Source organism: Semicossyphus pulcher, unplaced genomic scaffold (genome assembly GCF_022749685.1).
Source record: "Semicossyphus pulcher isolate SPU_LCO1_2020_fin unplaced genomic scaffold, fSemPul1.0.p SCAF_4, whole genome shotgun sequence".
Lineage (NCBI taxonomy): Eukaryota > Metazoa > Chordata > Actinopteri > Labriformes > Labridae > Semicossyphus > Semicossyphus pulcher.
In genome coordinates this window covers 9,312,277-9,332,256 of record NW_027211715.1, presented here as the reverse complement: position 1 = coordinate 9,332,256, position 19,980 = coordinate 9,312,277, and the positions used below count along the sequence as shown (strand labels likewise).

At 42.4% G+C, this 19,980-nt stretch overlaps 1 protein-coding gene across 1 annotated transcript in view; it reads right to left on the bottom strand.

Moving 5' to 3' along the window:
- The window catches only part of LOC138607047 (cadherin-2-like), a 120,785-nt gene that overhangs the window by 63,459 nt on the left and 37,346 nt on the right, over positions 1–19,980 (bottom strand). The window contains exon 3 of the mRNA XM_069679583.1: positions 14,318–14,556. Within this exon, the coding sequence (XP_069535684.1) occupies positions 14,318–14,556 (239 nt within the window). The remainder of the gene's footprint in view (positions 1–14,317; positions 14,557–19,980) is intronic.

The following is a 19,980-nucleotide window of genomic DNA, read 5'->3' as shown; positions in this document are numbered from 1 at the left end:
TTTCTCCCAATCTGTCTACTTTATCAGTAGGACTTATGGTTTTTGATTAATCTGCCTGTAACCGACAAGAGTAGCGCTCAACTGCTCCATTCACTCCAATGTAAATCACACAGACAGACAGACTGCAGCAGAGTATGATCGTCCGGCGTCTGTGTCAAGTGCACAGATATCAGCCATCTCATTGGACAAATCACCTCGGATACAGATGACAGACAACACAGGAGGACTCTGATTGGACAGTTGTGTGTGTGTGGTTTTTTCTGCCATGATATAACCTTCTGCTCCGTGCTGATCGATCTCATTGGACAAATCACCTCGGATACAGATGACAGACAACACAGGAGGACTCTGATTGGACAGTTGTGTGTGTGTGGTTTTTCATATTTCACGTGTATGACAAGAGTCCCAGCCTGAACACAATTACATGAACATATTTCCCATCAGGCCTAGCGCCCGCTACTGGAAACAGGAAGTGACATATTTTACTCTACAAGCCCCTCCTCCAAGGTGGTAAAACATGTTAACCTCAAATTCATGTCAGGAAACTCTTAAGACCTTGATTAAGGTCTGTGACAAAACTTGTTCAGGTTACAACAGAGGGCGTGACCCTGGCGGCGCGGCACATATAACCTTCGCCATGATGCCTCGCCATGACATTTAGGCTGCGATAACTCGCCTGTACTTCATCCTGTCTGCACCAAATTTCACATGCTTGATCAGAGTCCCGCCCTGAACAGATCTACACACTCCTTTCCTTACCAATACTATAGCGCCACCCACTGGTGACAGCCTGTATCAACTCTCATATACATTGTCCAATCTCCACCAAATTTCACAAGTTTGATGAGGGTACCGCCCTGAACACATCTACATATACATTTCTCACTCATAGTCATAGCGCCACCTACTGGGCAGAGCCTGTATAAACTGTCATATACATTGTCCAATCTCCACCAAATTTCACAGGTTTGACGAGGGTACTGCCCTGAACACATCTACAGATACATTTTTCACTCATACTGATGGCGCCACCTACTGGGCAGAGCCTGTATCAACTCTCATATACATTGTCTGATTTGCTCCAAATTTCACAGGTTTCATGAGGGTACTGCCCTGAACACATCTGCATATTCATTTTTCACTCATAGTCACAGCGCCACCTACTGGTAAGAGCCAGTAGTAACTCTCATATACAATGTTCAATCAGCTTGAAATTTCCCATGTATGATCACAGTGTCGGACTGAACAGTTCTACAGAATCATTTTTCGCTCATACTCTTAGCGCCACCTACTGGCGAGAGCCAGTACTACCTGTTACATACAATGTTATATCAGCTTCAAATTTCACATGCATGATTATAGTCTCGGCCTGAACAGATCTCCATAGGAAATTTCCCAAAAGGGGTTAGCAAAGCTATAGGCTATCCATAAGTACAGAATGTGTCTGTCTAGACAAATACAGACATGCAGCGCAGCACAGCCCACTCTCGCGATTTCCCAACGGGGAATTGTCTAGTTATTATTCTTCCTCCCTGATTTTCGGTTTCTTTCTTGCCCCGCAGCTTTGAGCGCACACAAACAAAAAATACATCAAAACGTGCGGCTCGGTCTAACTCGCTATGCTATTATTTTTATCTCCAGAATATTAATTTTTCGCGTCGTAAGACGCGAAAAACTGGGAAAAAATTCCCATCTGGAATGAATGGGACGAGGTACAAAAAACTCGCAAATCTGCAACGTTTTTCAAACATCTCCTGCTCTGGCCTACGTTCACCTAGAAACACCATTCAAACTTTAAAATGTAGGCACGGGTCTTGTCTATTTAAGTTGTATTTGAACTTTTTTCCTACCATGTTTCGTTTTTGAACGGTGACCCTTTAAAGATGGTGAGTTATTTTGGAAAAATTCAGGATTTATAATGGGTGTGTATTGCGGAATGTTCGTGCAGAGCTAATTGACAGAGTGCGGAGACTCAAAAAAAACTCTCAGAAATTCTGTCTCTCTCTCGCGACCCCAGCCACAAATTACACAGTAGAACTGTGATTTTTTCACAGAGTTGTAGCCACACTTGTCTTCTTTCTCCCAATGTGTCTACTTTATCAGTAGGATGTACGGTTTTTCATTTATCTGCCCCTAACCGACAAGAGTAGCTCTCAACTGCTCCATTTACTCCAATGTTAATCGGGAGGAGGATTTTCCAGGATTTTCGAAAGTGCACCTGTTTTTAACTCGCTCCTATTACCACATTTTAGAAGCTAGGACCACAAAAACTTATGTCTGTGTTCTTTAAGGCCTTTCTGGCTTGATGGTGAAGAAATTTTGACGATATCATGTTTGGTTTGGAAGAAATGGCAGTAGTTTGACGTCCTAAATGTGAGCCAGAAATCACGCTCAAATCAGCTGCCACAGACACCAGCTTTGGTCGTTGCTAGGGAGTAACGACAACCATCTCCGCGGCAACCGAGCTCAGCTGGGCCAATTAATTCTTCAGACTCCAAAAAACTCTCAGAAATTCTCTCTTTCCGTGACTCACCCCAGCCACAAATTACACAGTAGAACAGTGATTTTTCACAAAGTTGTAGCCACACTTGTCTTCTTTCTCCCAATCTGTCTACTTTATCAGTAGGACTTATGGTTTTTGATTGATCTGCCTGTAACCGACAAGAGTAGCGCTCAACTACTCCATTCACTCCAATGTAAATCACACAGACAGAGAGACTGCAGCAGAGTATGATCGTCCGGCGTCTGTGTCAAGTGCACAGATATCAGCCATCTCATTGGACAAATCACCTCGGATACAGATGACAGACAACACAGGAGGACTCTGATTGGACAGTTGTGTGTGTGTGGTTTTTTCTGCCATGATATAACCTTCTGCTCCGTGCTGATCGATCTCATTGGACAAATCACCTCGGATACAGATGACAGACAACACAGGAGGACTCTGATTGGACAGTTGTGTGTGTGTGGTTTTTCATATTTCACGTGTATGACAAGAGTCCCAGCCTGAACACAATTACATGAAAATATTTCCCATCAGGCCTAGCGCCCGCTACTGGAAACAGGAAGTGACATATTTTACTCTACAAGCCCCTCCTCCAAGGTGGTAAAACATGTTAACCTCAAATTCATGTCAGGAAACTCTTAAGACCTTGATTAAGGTCAGTGACAAAAGTTGTTCAGGTTACAACAGAGGACGTGACCCTGGCGGCGCATATAACCTTCGCCATGATGCCTCGCCATGACATTTAGGCTGCGATAACTCGCCTGTACTTCATGCTGTCTGCACCAAATTTCACATGCTTGATCAGAGTCCCGCCCTGAACAGATCTACACACTCCTTTCCTTACCAATACTATAGCGCCACCCACTGGTGACAGCCTGTATCAACTCTCATATACATTGTCTGATTTGCTCCAAATTTCACAAGTTTGATGAGGGTACCGCCCTGAACACATCTACATATACATTTCTCACTCATAGTCATAGCGCCACCTACTGGGCAGAGCCTGTATCAACTCTCATATACATTGTCTGATTTGCTCCAAATTTCACAGGTTTCATGAGGGTACTGCCCTGAACACATCTGCATATTCATTTTTCACTCATAGTCACAGCGCCACCTACTGGTAAGAGCCAGTAGTAACTCTCATATACAATGTTCAATCAGCTTGAAATTTCCCATGTATGATTACAGTGTCGGACTGAACAGTTCTACATAATCATTTTTCGCTCATACTCTTAGCGCCACCTACTGGCAAGAGCCAGTACTACCTGTTACATACAATGTTATATCAGCTTCAAATTTCACATGCATGATTATAGTCTCGGCCTGAACAGATCTCCATAGGAAATTTCCCAACAGGGGTTAGCAAAGCTATAGGCTATCCATAAGTACATAATGTGTCTGTCTAGACAAATACCATAGATGAAGACGCTGAGAATGAATGGTAGGTGGTGAAATGAATACATTGTAGCATTGCATTGTAGCATTGCATTGTAGTATAGTAGCATCATAGCATCAATGTACACGCGCACACAGACATGCAGCGCAGCACAGCCCACTCTCGCGATTTCCCAACGGGGAATTGTCTAGTTAGTGGGCTGTGCAGCACAGCCCACAATGGCCCCCTCTATAGCAAAGCTATAGGGGTCCATTGTGGGCTGTGCGAAGCACAGCCCACTATTGTTATTGCTCGCGCCTCTTTTTTATTATTATTCTTCCTCCCTAATTTTCGGTTTCTTTCTTGCCCCGCAGCTTTGAGCGCACACCAACAAAAAATACATCAAAACGTGCGGCTCGGTCTAACTCGCTATGCTATTACTTTTATCTCCAGAATATTAATTTTTCGCGTCGTAAGACGCGAAAAACTGGGAAAAAATTCCCATCTGGAATGAATGGGACGAGGAAAAAAAAACTCGAAAATCGGAGACGTTTTTCAAACATCTCCTGCTCTGGCCTACGTTCACCTAGAAACACCATTCAAACTTTAAAATGTAGGCACGGGTCTTGTCTATTTAAGTTGTATTTGAACTTTTTTCCTACGATGTTTCATTTTTGAACGGTGACCCTTTAAAGATGGTGAGTTATTTTGGAAAAATTCAGGATTTATAATGGGTGTGTATTGCGGAATGTTCGTGCAGAGCTAACTGACAGAGTGCGGAGACTCAAAAAAAACTCTCAGAAATTCTGTCTCTCTCTCGCGACCCCAGCCACAAATTACACAGTAGAACTGTGATTTTTTCACAGAGTTGTAGCCACACTTGTCTTCTTTCTCCCAATGTGTCTACTTTATCAGTAGGATGTACGGTTTTTCATTTATCTGCCCCCAACCGACAAGAGTAGCTCTCAACTGCTCCATTTACTCCAATGTTAATCGGGAGGAGGATTTTCCAGGATTCTCGAAAGTGCACCTGTTTTTAACTCGCTCCTATTACCACATTTTAGAAGCTAGGACCACAAAAACTTATGTCTGTGTTCTTTAAGGCCTTTCTGGCTTGATGGTGAAGAAATTTTGCCGATATCATGTTTGGTTTGGAAGAAATGGCAGTAGTTTGACGTCCTAAATGTGAGCCAGAAATCACGCTCAGATCAGCTGCCACAGACACCAGCTTTGGTCGTTGCTAGGGAGTAACGACAACCATCTCCGCGGCAACCGAGCTCAGCTGGGCCAATTAATTCTTCAGACTCCAAAAAACTCTCAGAAATTCTCTCTTTCCGTGACTCACCCCAGCCACAATTTACACAGTAGAACAGCGATTTTTCACAAAGTTGTAGCCACACTTGTCTTCTTTCTCCCAATCTGTCTACTTTATCAGTAGGACTTATGGTTTTTGATTAATCTGCCTGTAACCGACAAGAGTAGCGCTCAACTGCTCCATTCACTCCAATGTAAATCACACAGACAGACAGACTGCAGCAGAGTATGATCGTCCGGCGTCTGTGTCAAGTGCACAGATATCAGCCATCTCATTGGACAAATCCCCTCGGATACAGATGACAGACAACACAGGAGGACTCTGATTGGACAGTTGTGTGTGTGTGGTTTTTTCTGCCATGATATAACCTTCTGCTCCGCGCTGATCGATCTCATTTGACAAATCACCTCGGATACAGATGACAGACAACACAGGAGGACTCTGATTGGACAGTTGTGTGTGTGTGGTTTTTCATATTTCACGTGTATGACAAGAGTCCCAGCCTGAACACAATTACATGAACATATTTCCCATCAGGCCTAGCGCCCGCTACTGGAAACAGGAAGTGACATATAAGCCCCTCCTCCAAGGTGGTAAAACATGTTAACCTCAAATTCATGTCAGGAAACTCTTAAGACCTTGATTAAGGTCTGTGACAAAACTTGTTCAGGTTACAACAGAGGGCGTGACGCTGGCGGCGCGGCGCATATAACCTTCGCCATGATGCCTCGCCATGACATTGAGGCTGCGATAACTCGCCTGTACTTCATCCTGTCTGTACCAAATTTCACATGCTTGATCAGAGTCCCGCCCTGAACAGATCTACACACTCCTTTCCTTACCAATACTATAGCGCCACCCACTGGTGACAGCCTGTATCAACTCTCATATACATTGTCTGATTTGCTCCAAATTTCACAAGTTTGATGAGGGTACCGCCCTGAACACATCTACATATACATTTCTCACTCATAGTCATAGCGCCACCTACTGGGCAGAGCCTGTATAAACTGTCATATACATTGTCCAATCTCCACCAAATTTCACAGGTTTGATGAGGGTACTGCCCTGAACACATCTACATAGACATTTTTCACTCATACTGATGGCGCCACCTGGTAAGAGCCAGTAGTAACTCTCATATACAATGTTCAATCAGCTTGAAATTTCCCATGTATGATTACAGTGTCGGACTGAACAGTTCTACAGAATCATTTTTCGCTCATACTCTTAGCGCCACCTACTGGCAAGAGCCAGTACTACCTGTTACATACAATGTTATATCAGCTTCAAATTTCACATGCATGATTATAGTCTCGGCCTGAACAGATCTCCATAGGAAATTTCCCAACAGGGGTTAGCAAAGCTATAGGCTATCCATAAGTACAGAATGTGTCTGTCTAGACAAATACCATAGATGAAGACGCTGAGAATGAATGGTAGGTGGTGAAATGAATACATTGTAGCATTGCATTGTAGTATAGTATCATAGCATTGGCAATCCTCATTGACAAAAAAAATGAAACGTTCTTTTTCAAAAATCATATTATCAATGTACGCACACAGACATGCAGCGCAGCACAGCCCACTCTCGCGATTTCCCAACGGGGAATTGTCTAGTTAGTGGGCTGTGCAGCACAGCCCACAATGGCCCCCTCTATAGCGTAGCTATAGGGGTCCATTGTGGGCTGTGCGAAGCACAGCCCACTATTGTTCTTCACCGCGCCTCTTTTTATTATTATTCTTCCTACCAGATTTTCGGTTTCTTTCTTGCCCCGCAGCTTTGAGCGCACACAAATAAAAAATACATCAAAACGTGCGGCTCGTTCGGACTCGGTGTGCTATTATTTTTATCTCCAGAATATTAATTTTTCGCGTCGTAAGACGCGAAAAACTGGGAAAAAATTCCCATCTGGAATGAATGGGACGAGGAAAAAAAAACTCGAAAATCGGAGACGTTTTTCAAACATCTCCTGCTCTGGCCTACGTTCACCTAGAAACACCATTCAAACTTTAAAATGTAGCCACGGGTCTTGTCTATTTAAGTTGTATTTGAACTTTTTTCCTACGATGTTTCGTTTTTGAACGGTGAGCCTTTAAATATGGTGAGTTATTTTGGAAAAATTCAGGATTTATAATGGGTGTGTATTGCGGAATGTTCGTGCAGAGCTAATTGACAGAGTGCGGAGACTCAAAAAAAACTCTCAGAAATTCTCTCTCTCTCTCGCGACCCCAGCCACAAATTACACAGTAGAACTGTGATTTTTTCACAGAGTTGTAGCCACACTTGTCTTCTTTCTCCCAATGTGTCTACTTTATCAGTAGGATGTACGGTTTTTCATTTATCTGCCCCCAACCGACAAGAGTAGCTCTCAACTGCTCCATTTACTCCAATGTTAATCGGGAGGAGGATTTTCCAGGATTCTCGAAAGTGGACCTGTTTTTAACTCGCTCCTATTACCACATTTTAGAAGCTAGGACCACAAAAACTTATGTCTGTGTTCTTTAAGGCCTTTCTGGCTTGATGGTGAAGAAATTTTGACGATATCATGTTTGGTTTGGAAGAAATGGCAGTAGTTTGACGTCCTAAATGTGAGCCAGAAATCACGCTCAGATCAGCTGCCACAGACACCAGCTTTGGTCGTTGCTAGGGAGTAACGACAACCATCTCCGCGGCAACCGAGCTCAGCTGGGCCAATTAATTCTTCAGACTCCAAAAAACTCTCAGAAATTCTCTCTTTCCGTGACTCACCCCAGCCACAAATTACACAGTAGAACAGCGATTTTTCACAAAGTTGTAGCCACACTTGTCTTCTTTCTCCCAATCTGTCTACTTTATCAGTAGGACTTATGGTTTTTGATTAATCTGCCTGTAACCGACAAGAGTAGCGCTCAACTGCTCCATTCACTCCAATGTAAATCACACAGACAGACAGACTGCAGCAGAGTGTGATCGTCCGGCGTCTGTGTCAAGTGCACAGATATCAGCCATCTCATTGGACAAATCACCTCGGATACAGATGACAGACAACACAGGAGGACTCTGATTGGACAGTTGTGTGTGTGTGGTTTTTTCTGCCATGATATAACCTTCTGCTCCGCGCTGATCGATCTCATTTGACAAATCACCTCGGATACAGATGACAGACAACACAGGAGGACTATGATTGGACAGTTGTGTGTGTGTGGTTTTTCATATTTCACGTGTATGACAAGAGTCCCAGCCTGAACACAATTACATGAAAATATTTCCCATCAGGCCTAGCGCCCGCTACTGGAAACAGGAAGTGACATATAAGCCCCTCCTCCAAGGTGGTAAAACATGTTAACCTCAAATTCATGTCAGGAAACTCGTAAGACCTTGATTAAGGTCTGTGACAAAACTTGTTCAGGTTACAACAGAGGGCGTGACCCTGGCGGCGTGGCGCATATAACCTTCGCCATGATGCCTCGCCATGACATTTAGGCTGCGATAACTCGCCTGTACTTCATCCTGTCTGCACCAAATTTCACATGCTTGATCAGAGTCCCGCCCTGAACAGATCTACACACTCCTTTCCTTACCAATACTATAGCGCCACCCACTGGTGACAGCCTGTATCAACTCTCATATACATTGTCCAATCTCCACCAAATTTCACATGCTTGATCAGAGTCCCGCCCTGAACAGATCTACACACTCCTTTCCTTACCAATACTATAGCGCCACCCACTGGTGACAGCCTGTATCAACTCTCATATACATTGTCTGATTTGCTCCAAATTTCACAAGTTTGATGAGGGTACCACCCTGAACACATCTACATATACATTTCTCACTCATAGTCATAGCGCCACCTACTGGGCAGAGCCTGTATCAACTGTCATATACATTGTCCAATCTCCACCAAATTTCACAGGTTTGATGAGGGTATTGCCCTGAACACATCTACATAGACATTTTTCACTCATACTGATGGCGCCACCTACTGGGCAGAGCCTGTATCAACTCTCATATAGATTGTCTGATTTGCTCCAAATTTCACAGGTTTCATGAGGGTACTGCCCTGAACACATCTGCATATTCATTTTTCACTCATAGTCACAGCGCCACCTACTGGTAAGAGCCAGTAGTAACTCTCATATACAATGTTCAATCAGCTTGAAATTTCCCATGTATGATTACACTGTCGGACTGAACAGTTCTACAGAATCATTTTTCGCTCATACTCTTAGCGCCACCTACTGGCGAGAGCCAGTACTTTTTTACACGTGGGGTTCACACACACACGCGCACACAGACATGCAGCGCAGCACAGCCCACTCTCGCGATTTCCCAACGGGGAATTGTCTAGTTATTATTCTTCCTCCCTGATTTTCGGTTTCTTTCTTGCCCCGCAGCTTTGAGCGCACACAAACAAAAAATACATCAAAACGTGCGGCTCGGTCTAACTCGCTATGCTATTATTTTTATCTCCAGAATATTAATTTTTCGCGTCGTAAGACGCGAAAAACTGGGAAAAAATTCCCATCTGGAATGAATGGGACGAGGTACAAAAAACGTGCAAATCTGCAACGTTTTTCAAACATCTCCTGCTCTGGCCTACGTTCACCTAGAAACACCATTCAAACTTTAAAATGTAGGCACGGGTCTTGTCTATTTAAGTTGTATTTGAACTTTTTTCCTACCATGTTTCGTTTTTGAACGGTGACCCTTTAAAGATGGTGAGTTATCTTGGAAAAATTCAGGATTTATAATGGGTGTGTATTGCGGAATGTTCGTGCAGAGCTAATTGACAGAGTGTGGAGACTCAAAAAAACCTCTCAGAAATTCTATCTCTCTCTCGCGACCCCAGCCACAAATTACACAGTAGAACTGTGATTTTTCACAGAGTTGTAGCCACACTTGTCTTCTTTCTCCCAATGTGTCTACTTTATCAGTAGGATGTACGGTTTTTGATTTATCTGCCCCTAACCGACAAGAGTAGCTCTCAACTGCTCCATTTACTCCAATGTTAATCGGGAGGAGGATTTTCCAGGATTTTTGAAAGTGCACCTGTTTTTAACTCGCTCCTATTACCACATTTTAGAAGCTAGGACCACAAAAACTTATGTCTGTGTTCTTTAAGGCCTTTCTGGCTTGATGGTGAAGAAATTTTGCCGATATCATGTTTGGTTTGGAAGAAATGGCAGTAGTTTGACGTCCTAAATGTGAGCCAGAAATCACGCTCAGATCAGCTGCCACAGACACCAGCTTTGGTCGTTGCTAGGGAGTAACGACAACCATCACCGCGGCAACCGAGCTCAGCTGGGCCAATTAATTATTCAGACTCCAAAAAACTCTCAGAAATTCTCTCTTTCCGTGACTCACCCCAGCCACAAATTACACAGTAGAACAGTGATTTTTCACAAAGTTGTAGCCACACTTGTCTTCTTTCTCCCAATCTGTCTACTTTATCAGTAGGACTTATGGTTTTTGATTTATCTGCCCCTAACCGACAAGAGTAGCGCTCAACTGCTCCATTCACTCCAATGTAAATCACACAGACAGACAGACTGCAGCAGAGTATGATCGTCCGGCGTCTGTGTCAAGTGCACAGATATCAGCCATCTCATTGGACAAATGCCCTCGGATACAGATGACAGACAACACAGGAGGACTCTGATTGGACAGTTGTGTGTCTGTGGTTTTTTCTGCCATGATATAACCTTCTGCTCCGTGCTGATCGATCTCATTTGACAAATCACCTCGGATACAGATGACAGACAACACAGGAGGACTCTGATTGGACAGTTGTGTGTGTGTGGTTTTTCATATTTCACATGTATGACAAGAGTCCCAGCCTGAACACAATTACATGAAAATATTTCCCATCAGGCCTAGCGCCCGCTACTGGAAACAGGAAGTGACATATTTTACTCTACAAGCCCCTCCTCCAAGGTGGTAAAACATGTTAACCTCAAATTCATGTCAGGAAACTCTTAAGACCTTGATTAAGGTCTGTGACAAAACTTGTTCAGGTTACAACAGAGGGCGTGACCCTGGCAGCGCGGCGCATATAACCTTCGCCATGATGCCTCGCCATGACATTTAGGCTGCAATAACTCGCCTGTACTTCATCCTGTCTGTACCAAATTTCACATGCTTGATCAGAGTCCCGCCCTGAACAGATCTACACACTCCTTTCCTTACCAATACTATAGCGCCACCCACTGGTGACAGCCTGTATCAACTCTCATATACATTGTCCAATCTCCACCAAATTTCACAAGTTTGATGAGGGTACCGCCCTGAACACATCTACATATACATTTCTCACTCATAGTCATAGCGCCACCTACTGGGCAGAGCCTGTATAAACTGTCATATACATTGTCCAATCTCCACCAAATTTCACAGGTTTGATGAGGGTACTGCCCTGAACACATCTACATATACATTTTTCACTCATACTGATGGCGCCACCTACTGGGCAGAGCCTGTATCAACTCTCATATACATTGTCTGATTTGCTCCAAATGTCACAGGTTTCATGAGGGTACTGCCCTGAACACATCTGCATATTCATTTTTCACTCATACTGATGGCGCCACCTACTGGTAAGAGTCAGTAGTAACTCTCATATACAATGTTCAATCAGCTTGAAATTTCCCATGTATGATTACAGTGTCGGCCTGAACAGATCTCCATAGGAAATTTCCCAACAGGGGTTAGCAAAGCTATAGGCTATCCATAAGTACAGAATGTGTCTGTCTAGACAAATACAGACATGCAGCGCAGCACAGCCCACTCTCGCGATTTCCCAACGGGGAATTGTCTAGTATTAATTTATATCGCTGCCCGAATGCCTTCGGTTACAGTGGGACATTTGACATGAAAACAGCTCATAATCAATTCATGCAGTATCAAAAGTTATGTTTATCCATTATAATTAATAGATAACATAAAGGATAAAACCTATTTACTGCTACAAATACCAATAACTGAGATAGCGATCAAGACACAGAGATTGGAGGTCATGTACTAAAGTTATTTCTTCTTTTCAGTTTCAAGCAATGATGAAACAATAATGATTTGTTTGTGAATTCATAATCTTCATGCTAAATGGACTGTACTTATATAGCGCTTTTCTAGTCTTCTGACCACTCAAAGCTGCTTTTACACTGTGGGCCATAATGAAGGCGCACAGTCGAAACTAAAAGTGATTTAGGGGGTGTCCGACCGACTTTTGCTTGTTACACGGTGCATAATCTGAGCACATACTGAGGCGCAAGGCGCAAAGAGGTTGGTTTGAGTCTCTGGATTATTCATAGGCGTGTTTTCGATATAACATGAGTCAAACCAATCAGAGTGTCAGCTGTCATTTCCTTTAAGAGCCCAGTGCATCTGCAGACAAACGTGTTGCTATTTACACGGTGGATCTCAGTCTTTCTTCTTGTATAAACTGGTCCCTGACCGGCATATTTAACTTATTTCTTTCCACTGTGTCTTTGAACATGCAGAAAAAAACACAGGTTACTGCACGATACATGTTGAAGCATGGCTTGATGTTAAAGCCACTGAAGCAATCCCACTGTCCAGCAGAAACAAACATGAAAAGAGGCAGGATCTTATGTTTCTAAAAGTTCTGTGTGCTGACCATCAAAGAAAGGTAGGCTTTAAATGTTTATTTACTTATTGCTGCTCCTGGATCACATAGCTGTGCGTGTGCAATGGGACTAACTGGACAGTGCTTTAATATCTGTGGGCACGATTGTCGGTGCCACAGTTAGTTTTGTTTGAGGATTGTAAGAAATTTAACTCTTAGTTGTGTGTGTGAATGTGTGTCTGTTTTTTGCATGCATTAGAGAGAGTGTCTTTCAGAATGAGCGCGCCTTATGGAGAGCTTTCTGACTGTCTCTGTAGTTTTTGGCCCGTTCGTGGCTCGAGAAGGAATCTCCCTGAGGTGAAGCAGGTGTGTGTGGAGGCAAAGTTGAGCTTGTCCACATCTTTCTGCACTTCTCAGCAGATCAGTAGGAACCAGAAAGCAGTATCATGATTTAAGAGGCGAGGGAAACCAAAGCTTGCAGTCTGTCTCTTAAACAACGTTTTTTCACTGTATCTGCAAACACAGTTTTTTCCTTATGAGTCAAAGCACTGCTGTGCGTACCTGTGTGAGTGACAAGCAAGGACTCGTGTTGTGAACTCTCCTATTCATGCCCATAATCCTCCCCCTCTGCAAAGACAGACTGCGCCATAGACTTTAGACCAGATTTTTGTTGGTCTAAGGCGCAATAACTTTCTGCGTCCTCAAGATAGTACAGGCACTAACGGTGGCACATGATCACTTGCTATTTACACAACGTGGGCACTGGGTGTGAAAATGATGACTACGCCGGGTGGAAGATAGCAATGACACTTGCGCTGCATGCTTTGGTGCTTTGCACTGGGTGGACGATAGGGCCCTATATGTCAAACACATTCACACACTGATGGCAAAGGCCTAAGATCCAAACAGATCTATGCCCATTCATATCCGATGGCTAAGCGTGTCTTGCCCAAGGACACTTTGACATGTGACTGAAGCAGTCAGGGATCGAAACCCCAACCTTCTGATTGAGAGACGACCGACTCTACCACTGAGCCACAGGCCCCACACACTGCACTCTCCCTGCAGGTGAAGGCGCAGGTGAAGCAGAGAAATAATTCACTCTCTGTCAACTTACTACTGCGAGATTACTAGGAGATATAATGACATGAATAATCATATTTTTAATCTTTTTTGAAAAGATTAAAATTAAATAAATAAAAAAAGTTTATATAAAGTCTTATATAACGACGGTGGTCGTGTGCATAGTAGCAAAGCTAGGAAAAATAATGATACAGTTTTAGTTAGTTTCTCAATAACCAGAAAAAAACACAAGAAGCCCTTTCTTTATCGCAGCGTGGTAAATGCACATAAACACACATTTATCATGGTAGAGAGCTAGGAAAGATTTTTGAACAAAACATTCTTCAGCTCAGCTGGGCCAAATAACAAGAGAATAAAATAACCTTTTCTGCTGATTAATAGTAAACAGGTTTCGCATACTGTGTGCCATGCTGAAATCTGAAGCAGGTAAACAGGGAAACGGTTTTAAAATTCTGCTACTGTTTTACCTGTTGAGGTACTGCACTGTTGCCATTAGGATGGGGATGCAGGGGATGAAGGTGCACTCTGGTCTTCCAGATCTGTTTGGAGTGTAGGTCTTGGGCGTAGACCACCACCACTGCTTTTCCCTTCCCTGCCAGGCTGAGGCGCCGTAGGGTGTAGACCACACCATCCTCACCCACCCTGAAGTCAGACGAATCTCCAACCTCGAACCACACCTTCCCTCCACCACAGTCCACGAAGCTCACTAAAAGAGAAAGATGGAGACAGATGACAGACTGAGTGGAAAAACCTGTCAATCACCTGCGTGATGCGCTGTGTGTGGGAGTGGTGTGTGCTGTCTTGTAGTAAGGTTAGATGTCTACATACACCCAGCAGCCATTCAGTGTGTTTTTAACTTATAAATGTCAGTTTTACCCAGTAGGTTGATTTTTACATAGTTATATTTACTAACTTTTTAAAGACTATGTCAAGCTTTAACAAAGATACCACACGTCAGGCTTAATTTCAGGAAAAGTGAATATTGAAGGATGCAAAATGGTCTGACACCTCCAACATAACAGGATGCAAACTAACAACCCACAAATAACCTCAACAATGTGTAAAAGACCCTGCAAAGGTTAAAGGTGCCCTGTGGAGTTTGAGTAGCTTTCAAACAACAGTTATTTTTGAATCCAGTGGAACTCAGCAAACATACGGAGAGATATATTGGGAAATATTTGCTGTGTCAACATTCAGAGTCCGACAACGAAACAGATCCTTCACTAGACACCCAGGGTTTTTCATTTCCTAAACTTCAACCCACACAGGAATGTTATGAGAACAAACAACAGTAAAGTGGAAGAATGGATGGATAGGTCCCACTGTTTCCTAGCAGTGATTATGTCATGTGATTTCTAGCAAGAACCCACCGTGTATTTGTCGCTCTCCACCATGCATGAGGGGGGTGAGATTTGGGCTTTATATTTTTGTCTGAGCCTTAATAAATATATTTTGGAATAAGCTGATAGAGAACATAAATATCTAAAGCAGTTTTTTCTCTTCAAAGCCACTTAAGGGAAATTTAAGAGATAAAAGGCTTTTTACAGGTCGAGGGGAATAAAAAGTGGATGCTTGAGTAACGGAGTGAAGAAAAAAAGTAATGTAAAACCTGACTTGCTTTTAGATGAGCATTAGAGCAAAGATCGATGGACCTGGCCAAAGAGAGTTTAGCCTGCCTGTAAATCCCAAAGCTGGCAGGATTTGCAGAAGTAAAACCATAAACGGGCAGAAATCAGACCAGCTTTCAGCAGGAACAGCAGGGTTTTCTCTCCCTGCAATTTTCTCCTCTTTATTTGTTTGCCAAGTATAGCCTACCTTCGACAAGGAAATGGCTTTTGTAATGCCTGGGGGGAGGTTTGCAGAACCGTGACTGCATTTCGCCAGAAATCATCCCAAGTTTGTCTGCAGTGTGATTTGAGCAGACACAGCACACTCATGCAAAACAAAGCTGTCAACGGCAAATGTCAGCTCATCACAGTCGGCACATTAACAACACGACAGTGCATTCAGAATGGCTTCTTCCATCTCAGCTGGAGGAGAGAGAGGGATGAAGGCTACAGCTTTAGTTTCTGTCCAAGTACTTTTGACAAGTGATGGAGAATGAAACCACAAAAGCAGGATGGGAAAAAGAAACTTTGATAACATTCCTACAGTAAGACAAGAAGTTTAGATGCTTGATTTATGCACAAACTACAAAGGCATACTTATTTCCTTTCTTTTGAAATGCCTTCAGACTTCCTGTCCAACACAGCCTAATGAAAGTTTCCCCTGGTATTTCAAATTGTGCATCTGCATTATAGTTGAGTAAGGCTTCAGCTAAGGATGCATCTTGTTAGAGATTACTTTTTCAGTTAAGGTAATGTATGAAATTCAAACGATTCTAAAAAATGCTCTGAATCTTTAAAAACCCTGGATCCTACAATTCCCATAGTGCAACTCACTGGAGTCTTTATGTAAGACCCTTAACACCAATTTAAGAAACCATGTGTTTCAATCGCTTATCACACTTTTAGTTACAAAGGCTGGCAGGTATAATAAATAGTTCAAACCCAGCCACACGTTTGAAAGTCTGGTCTCAGGACTCATGATGCCCACACAGAAACCTCCGTCAAGCTGCCCCCTCCCCACCCTCCAGCCACAACATCCTCCACTCTCTCTGATGGTCTCTACAAGTTTGGAGTAAATGCTCATACATTATCAATGGTCATGTTCAAAAACACTGATGCTGCTACAGTATGTGATGTTAGAGCGGTCTGGACTAACAACCCCCTACCTGTGATGCAGAGGGAACTGGGGCCGATCCACTCACTGGGCTTTTAGATGTTGCTGGCTGCAAGATTAACTTCCATATGAGACAGCACAAGACAACAACGCTGAGATAAACACAACCAGGATCAAGAAACCCAAACAAAAAATCAGCTGTAGCCTGAAGCAGCTGCAGCATAACACAAGGTAGACAAGATACATTTTACCCGATGATAATAGAATGTTCTGCTTAAACAAGACAATTTTCCATCATTAAAATGGATTATTATTCCCTGTCTTTGTACTGCAGTCAGGTGAAAATACATTGTTCTGAGATTGTGACCACTAGTTAGATATTATCGACTGAAAATGCAGAAAATGCAGAGGACAGTGCTGGTGTGTTATAGAAGTGGTGTCATCATATAGCTTGTCCAGCAGAGCGCACTCCGACTCCATCGATTATAATACCCTCAGCACTGTCTGCAGTCAAATGTAGGAGAGCATCAGCTGAGCAGACGGTGGTTTCTCAGGTTCACAATGTGGAGTAATGGTAAATTTTATTCCATAAAGTTATTGTTTGAAAAATAGGGATGCATGATATTGGATTTTTTGCTGATATCTGATATGCCCATATTTTCCAACCCTTTTTGCAGATTGCCAATTTCGATATCGATATATTTGGCACATGTTTTTTTCCACCTAATGGCAGAGAAAATTGACATCATGGCGCGAGTGTATTTTCGGCGTGTTCGATGTTAAGTCCGGCAAAATGACGAGAATGTAAGCTAACTGTTAGGTAGTTAAGAGTTGTCAAAGTTGTTTAACTTCTATTCTTTGGCATCATTAAAGCATTTTATCGGCAGAAAATATCGGCAGAAAAGTGACATATCTGCCGATGCCAATATGTCATTTTCAAGCCATAATCTGCAGATAAATGGACTGTACTTATATAGCGCTTTTCTAGTCTTTGTGACCACTCAAAGCTGCTTTTACACTACATGTCACATTCACCCATTCACACACACTGATGGCAGAAGCTGAGACTTAAAGTGCAACTGTCAATTAGTTAGTCAGTTATCACTTTCATACCCGTTGGCTATTCCACCGGGAGCAATTTGGGGTTCAGTGTCTTGGCCAAGGACACGAACCAGATACCAATAACGTGGCGATAATATTGTGCATCCCTAGTGAAAAAGAAAACAGCTTTCAGAGTACCCTCTCATAGTCATATTGGTGCGAAAAGTTTGAAAATCAGAGGAGACAAGGTTTATTTTCATTCCAGCTCAAAAATTCACGGTATTGCATGCCATATAGGTATTCTACATTGCTTTTGCCATTACTGAAAAATCACAACTATTGGTTGTACTCATGAAATAATAAAATAAATTGTATCTCGTATGGTATCAGATATCCATCAGTGCTACATTTTTTGTTTGTTTTGGGGGCAAATCTGAAATGTACATACCTTATCTTCTCATCAACTCATCTTTTTGTAATACGTGCCATTGTGTTTGGAGCATGTTTTTGATGTCTGCTGAAACTTTGGTATATTTAGTGATGAACAAAATTAGTTCAGCAATCCCACTTGGCTTCCTCTGAACAGTTCGTCCCTCCTTTCTGTGTTTATTTGATCCAATTTCTTTGCTGCTTCCTCGATGCATCTGTCTGTAGGCCCTCTGCTCCTGAATTTGTTTTGAGTCACCAAACGAGTCTGTCAATATATTGTTTTAAGCCTACAGATTTGGCTGTGTGGGAGTTGTTGAGTGTATCATCCGTCTGCTTTGAAGAGGTGAGTATAGAAGTTGTCCTGTTCTTTACTTATCCAAAGGATGGGAGAATAGTCTGTATAAACCACACACTCCAAAGTTAACCACAATTAGCATGCGCACTGTCTGCTTAGAGTACACTTCATTAAACCACTTTTCCAGCGTGAACACACCATTTACCCAAACCCTGTTTGGAATCTAAATGTGCTTTGGTGTGCAGCAGGGACACAGAGTTAGTCCTGTTTACTTCTTTCCAGACATGCTTTCAATGTCGCAGCATATAATTAACTATTAATTAGCAATTATATAATAATAACAATAATTTAATGTTTTTTTCTGTCTTGAAGTAGGTTGCTATATTTCCTGTCCTGTAAGATGCCTGCTTTAAATAAAATAATTGCCAACATAAACACCACAATCAATATAAGATATTCTAACTATGATTAATAAACTGGCAAGCATATTAATCGGTCAGCATTTAATGTTATATTTTATATACAGAATTGTTAGTGGTTGATAAAATGAAATTAATAAGGCTATTATCGTTTTTTGCAAAAGTGTGCAAGTGCGTAAATTTTGAGACACAGTAGTGGCTCAATAAGGGCAGTGAGATAATTAATATAATTAAGTCAATAGGTTACAGTCTCAAGGAGCTACTCAGTAATAATGGCAGAGGCGTATTTCCCCAAAAGCCTTCCAAAACTTGAATGTGCCACACAGGTGCAGCTTGATCAATGTGCTAACGGGATCTGATCAATATCCTCGCTGGAAGAAAAAGGCTCAGAACAGAAGTTCCTCTGTGAAAGCCCAGCGGGGACACAAATAATACAATCACATACACACATATACACATCTTCCTGCTACAAGCCTTATATCATGGTAAAGATGACATAAGGCTTGTCTGTATCTGTTAATACTTTTATTAACAGATACAGACACAGAGAACAGCACATAACAATAGATACAAACAAACAATCTAAGATTTGATTGACTGAAGCAAACTATATTCCAAGTCTTCCTGCCTCAAAAACTGATAAGAGCACAGATTGTTAGTCATGTCAGAAAAAAGCCCCCGAAAATCACATTTAGGCCACAACGGGCCACCAAAAAATCTCCAATGACACCCAGACTAATGAAACGGTTCGAAGGGTGAGCAGCGCCTGAGGGCTGGCAAGAGTGATTCATTACATGTCTTTGAAATCCTCCCAAAGCACTTTGGACGGATTTCACTGGTCACATATTTGACAGGAAAAAAAACATCTGAGCAAAAAATCTGGACAAACTCAAGCCATAAGAAAAAAAAAAAGCTTCAGGCAAACGTGGCTCACAAATGTAATTTAGTAGCTACAATCAAATATTAATAAACACACCGGAACAATGGTTTATGTTATAGTTGGGCAGTTTGAAGTGTACTATAAACTCTTAAGAGCACAGAACAGGCTTACAAGAGTTTACTTGCTCTCTACATATGATTACAAGATCTGAATAGATGATAGGTGCTACAAGCTGAGGACGAAAGTCTTCCAAGGGTCCTGTGTCACAAAGCATGCTTAGTCAGGCTTTGTGAACACGTTTTACAGCAGGCTATTTCTAACTAAAATAAGTTTTGCCAAGTCAGT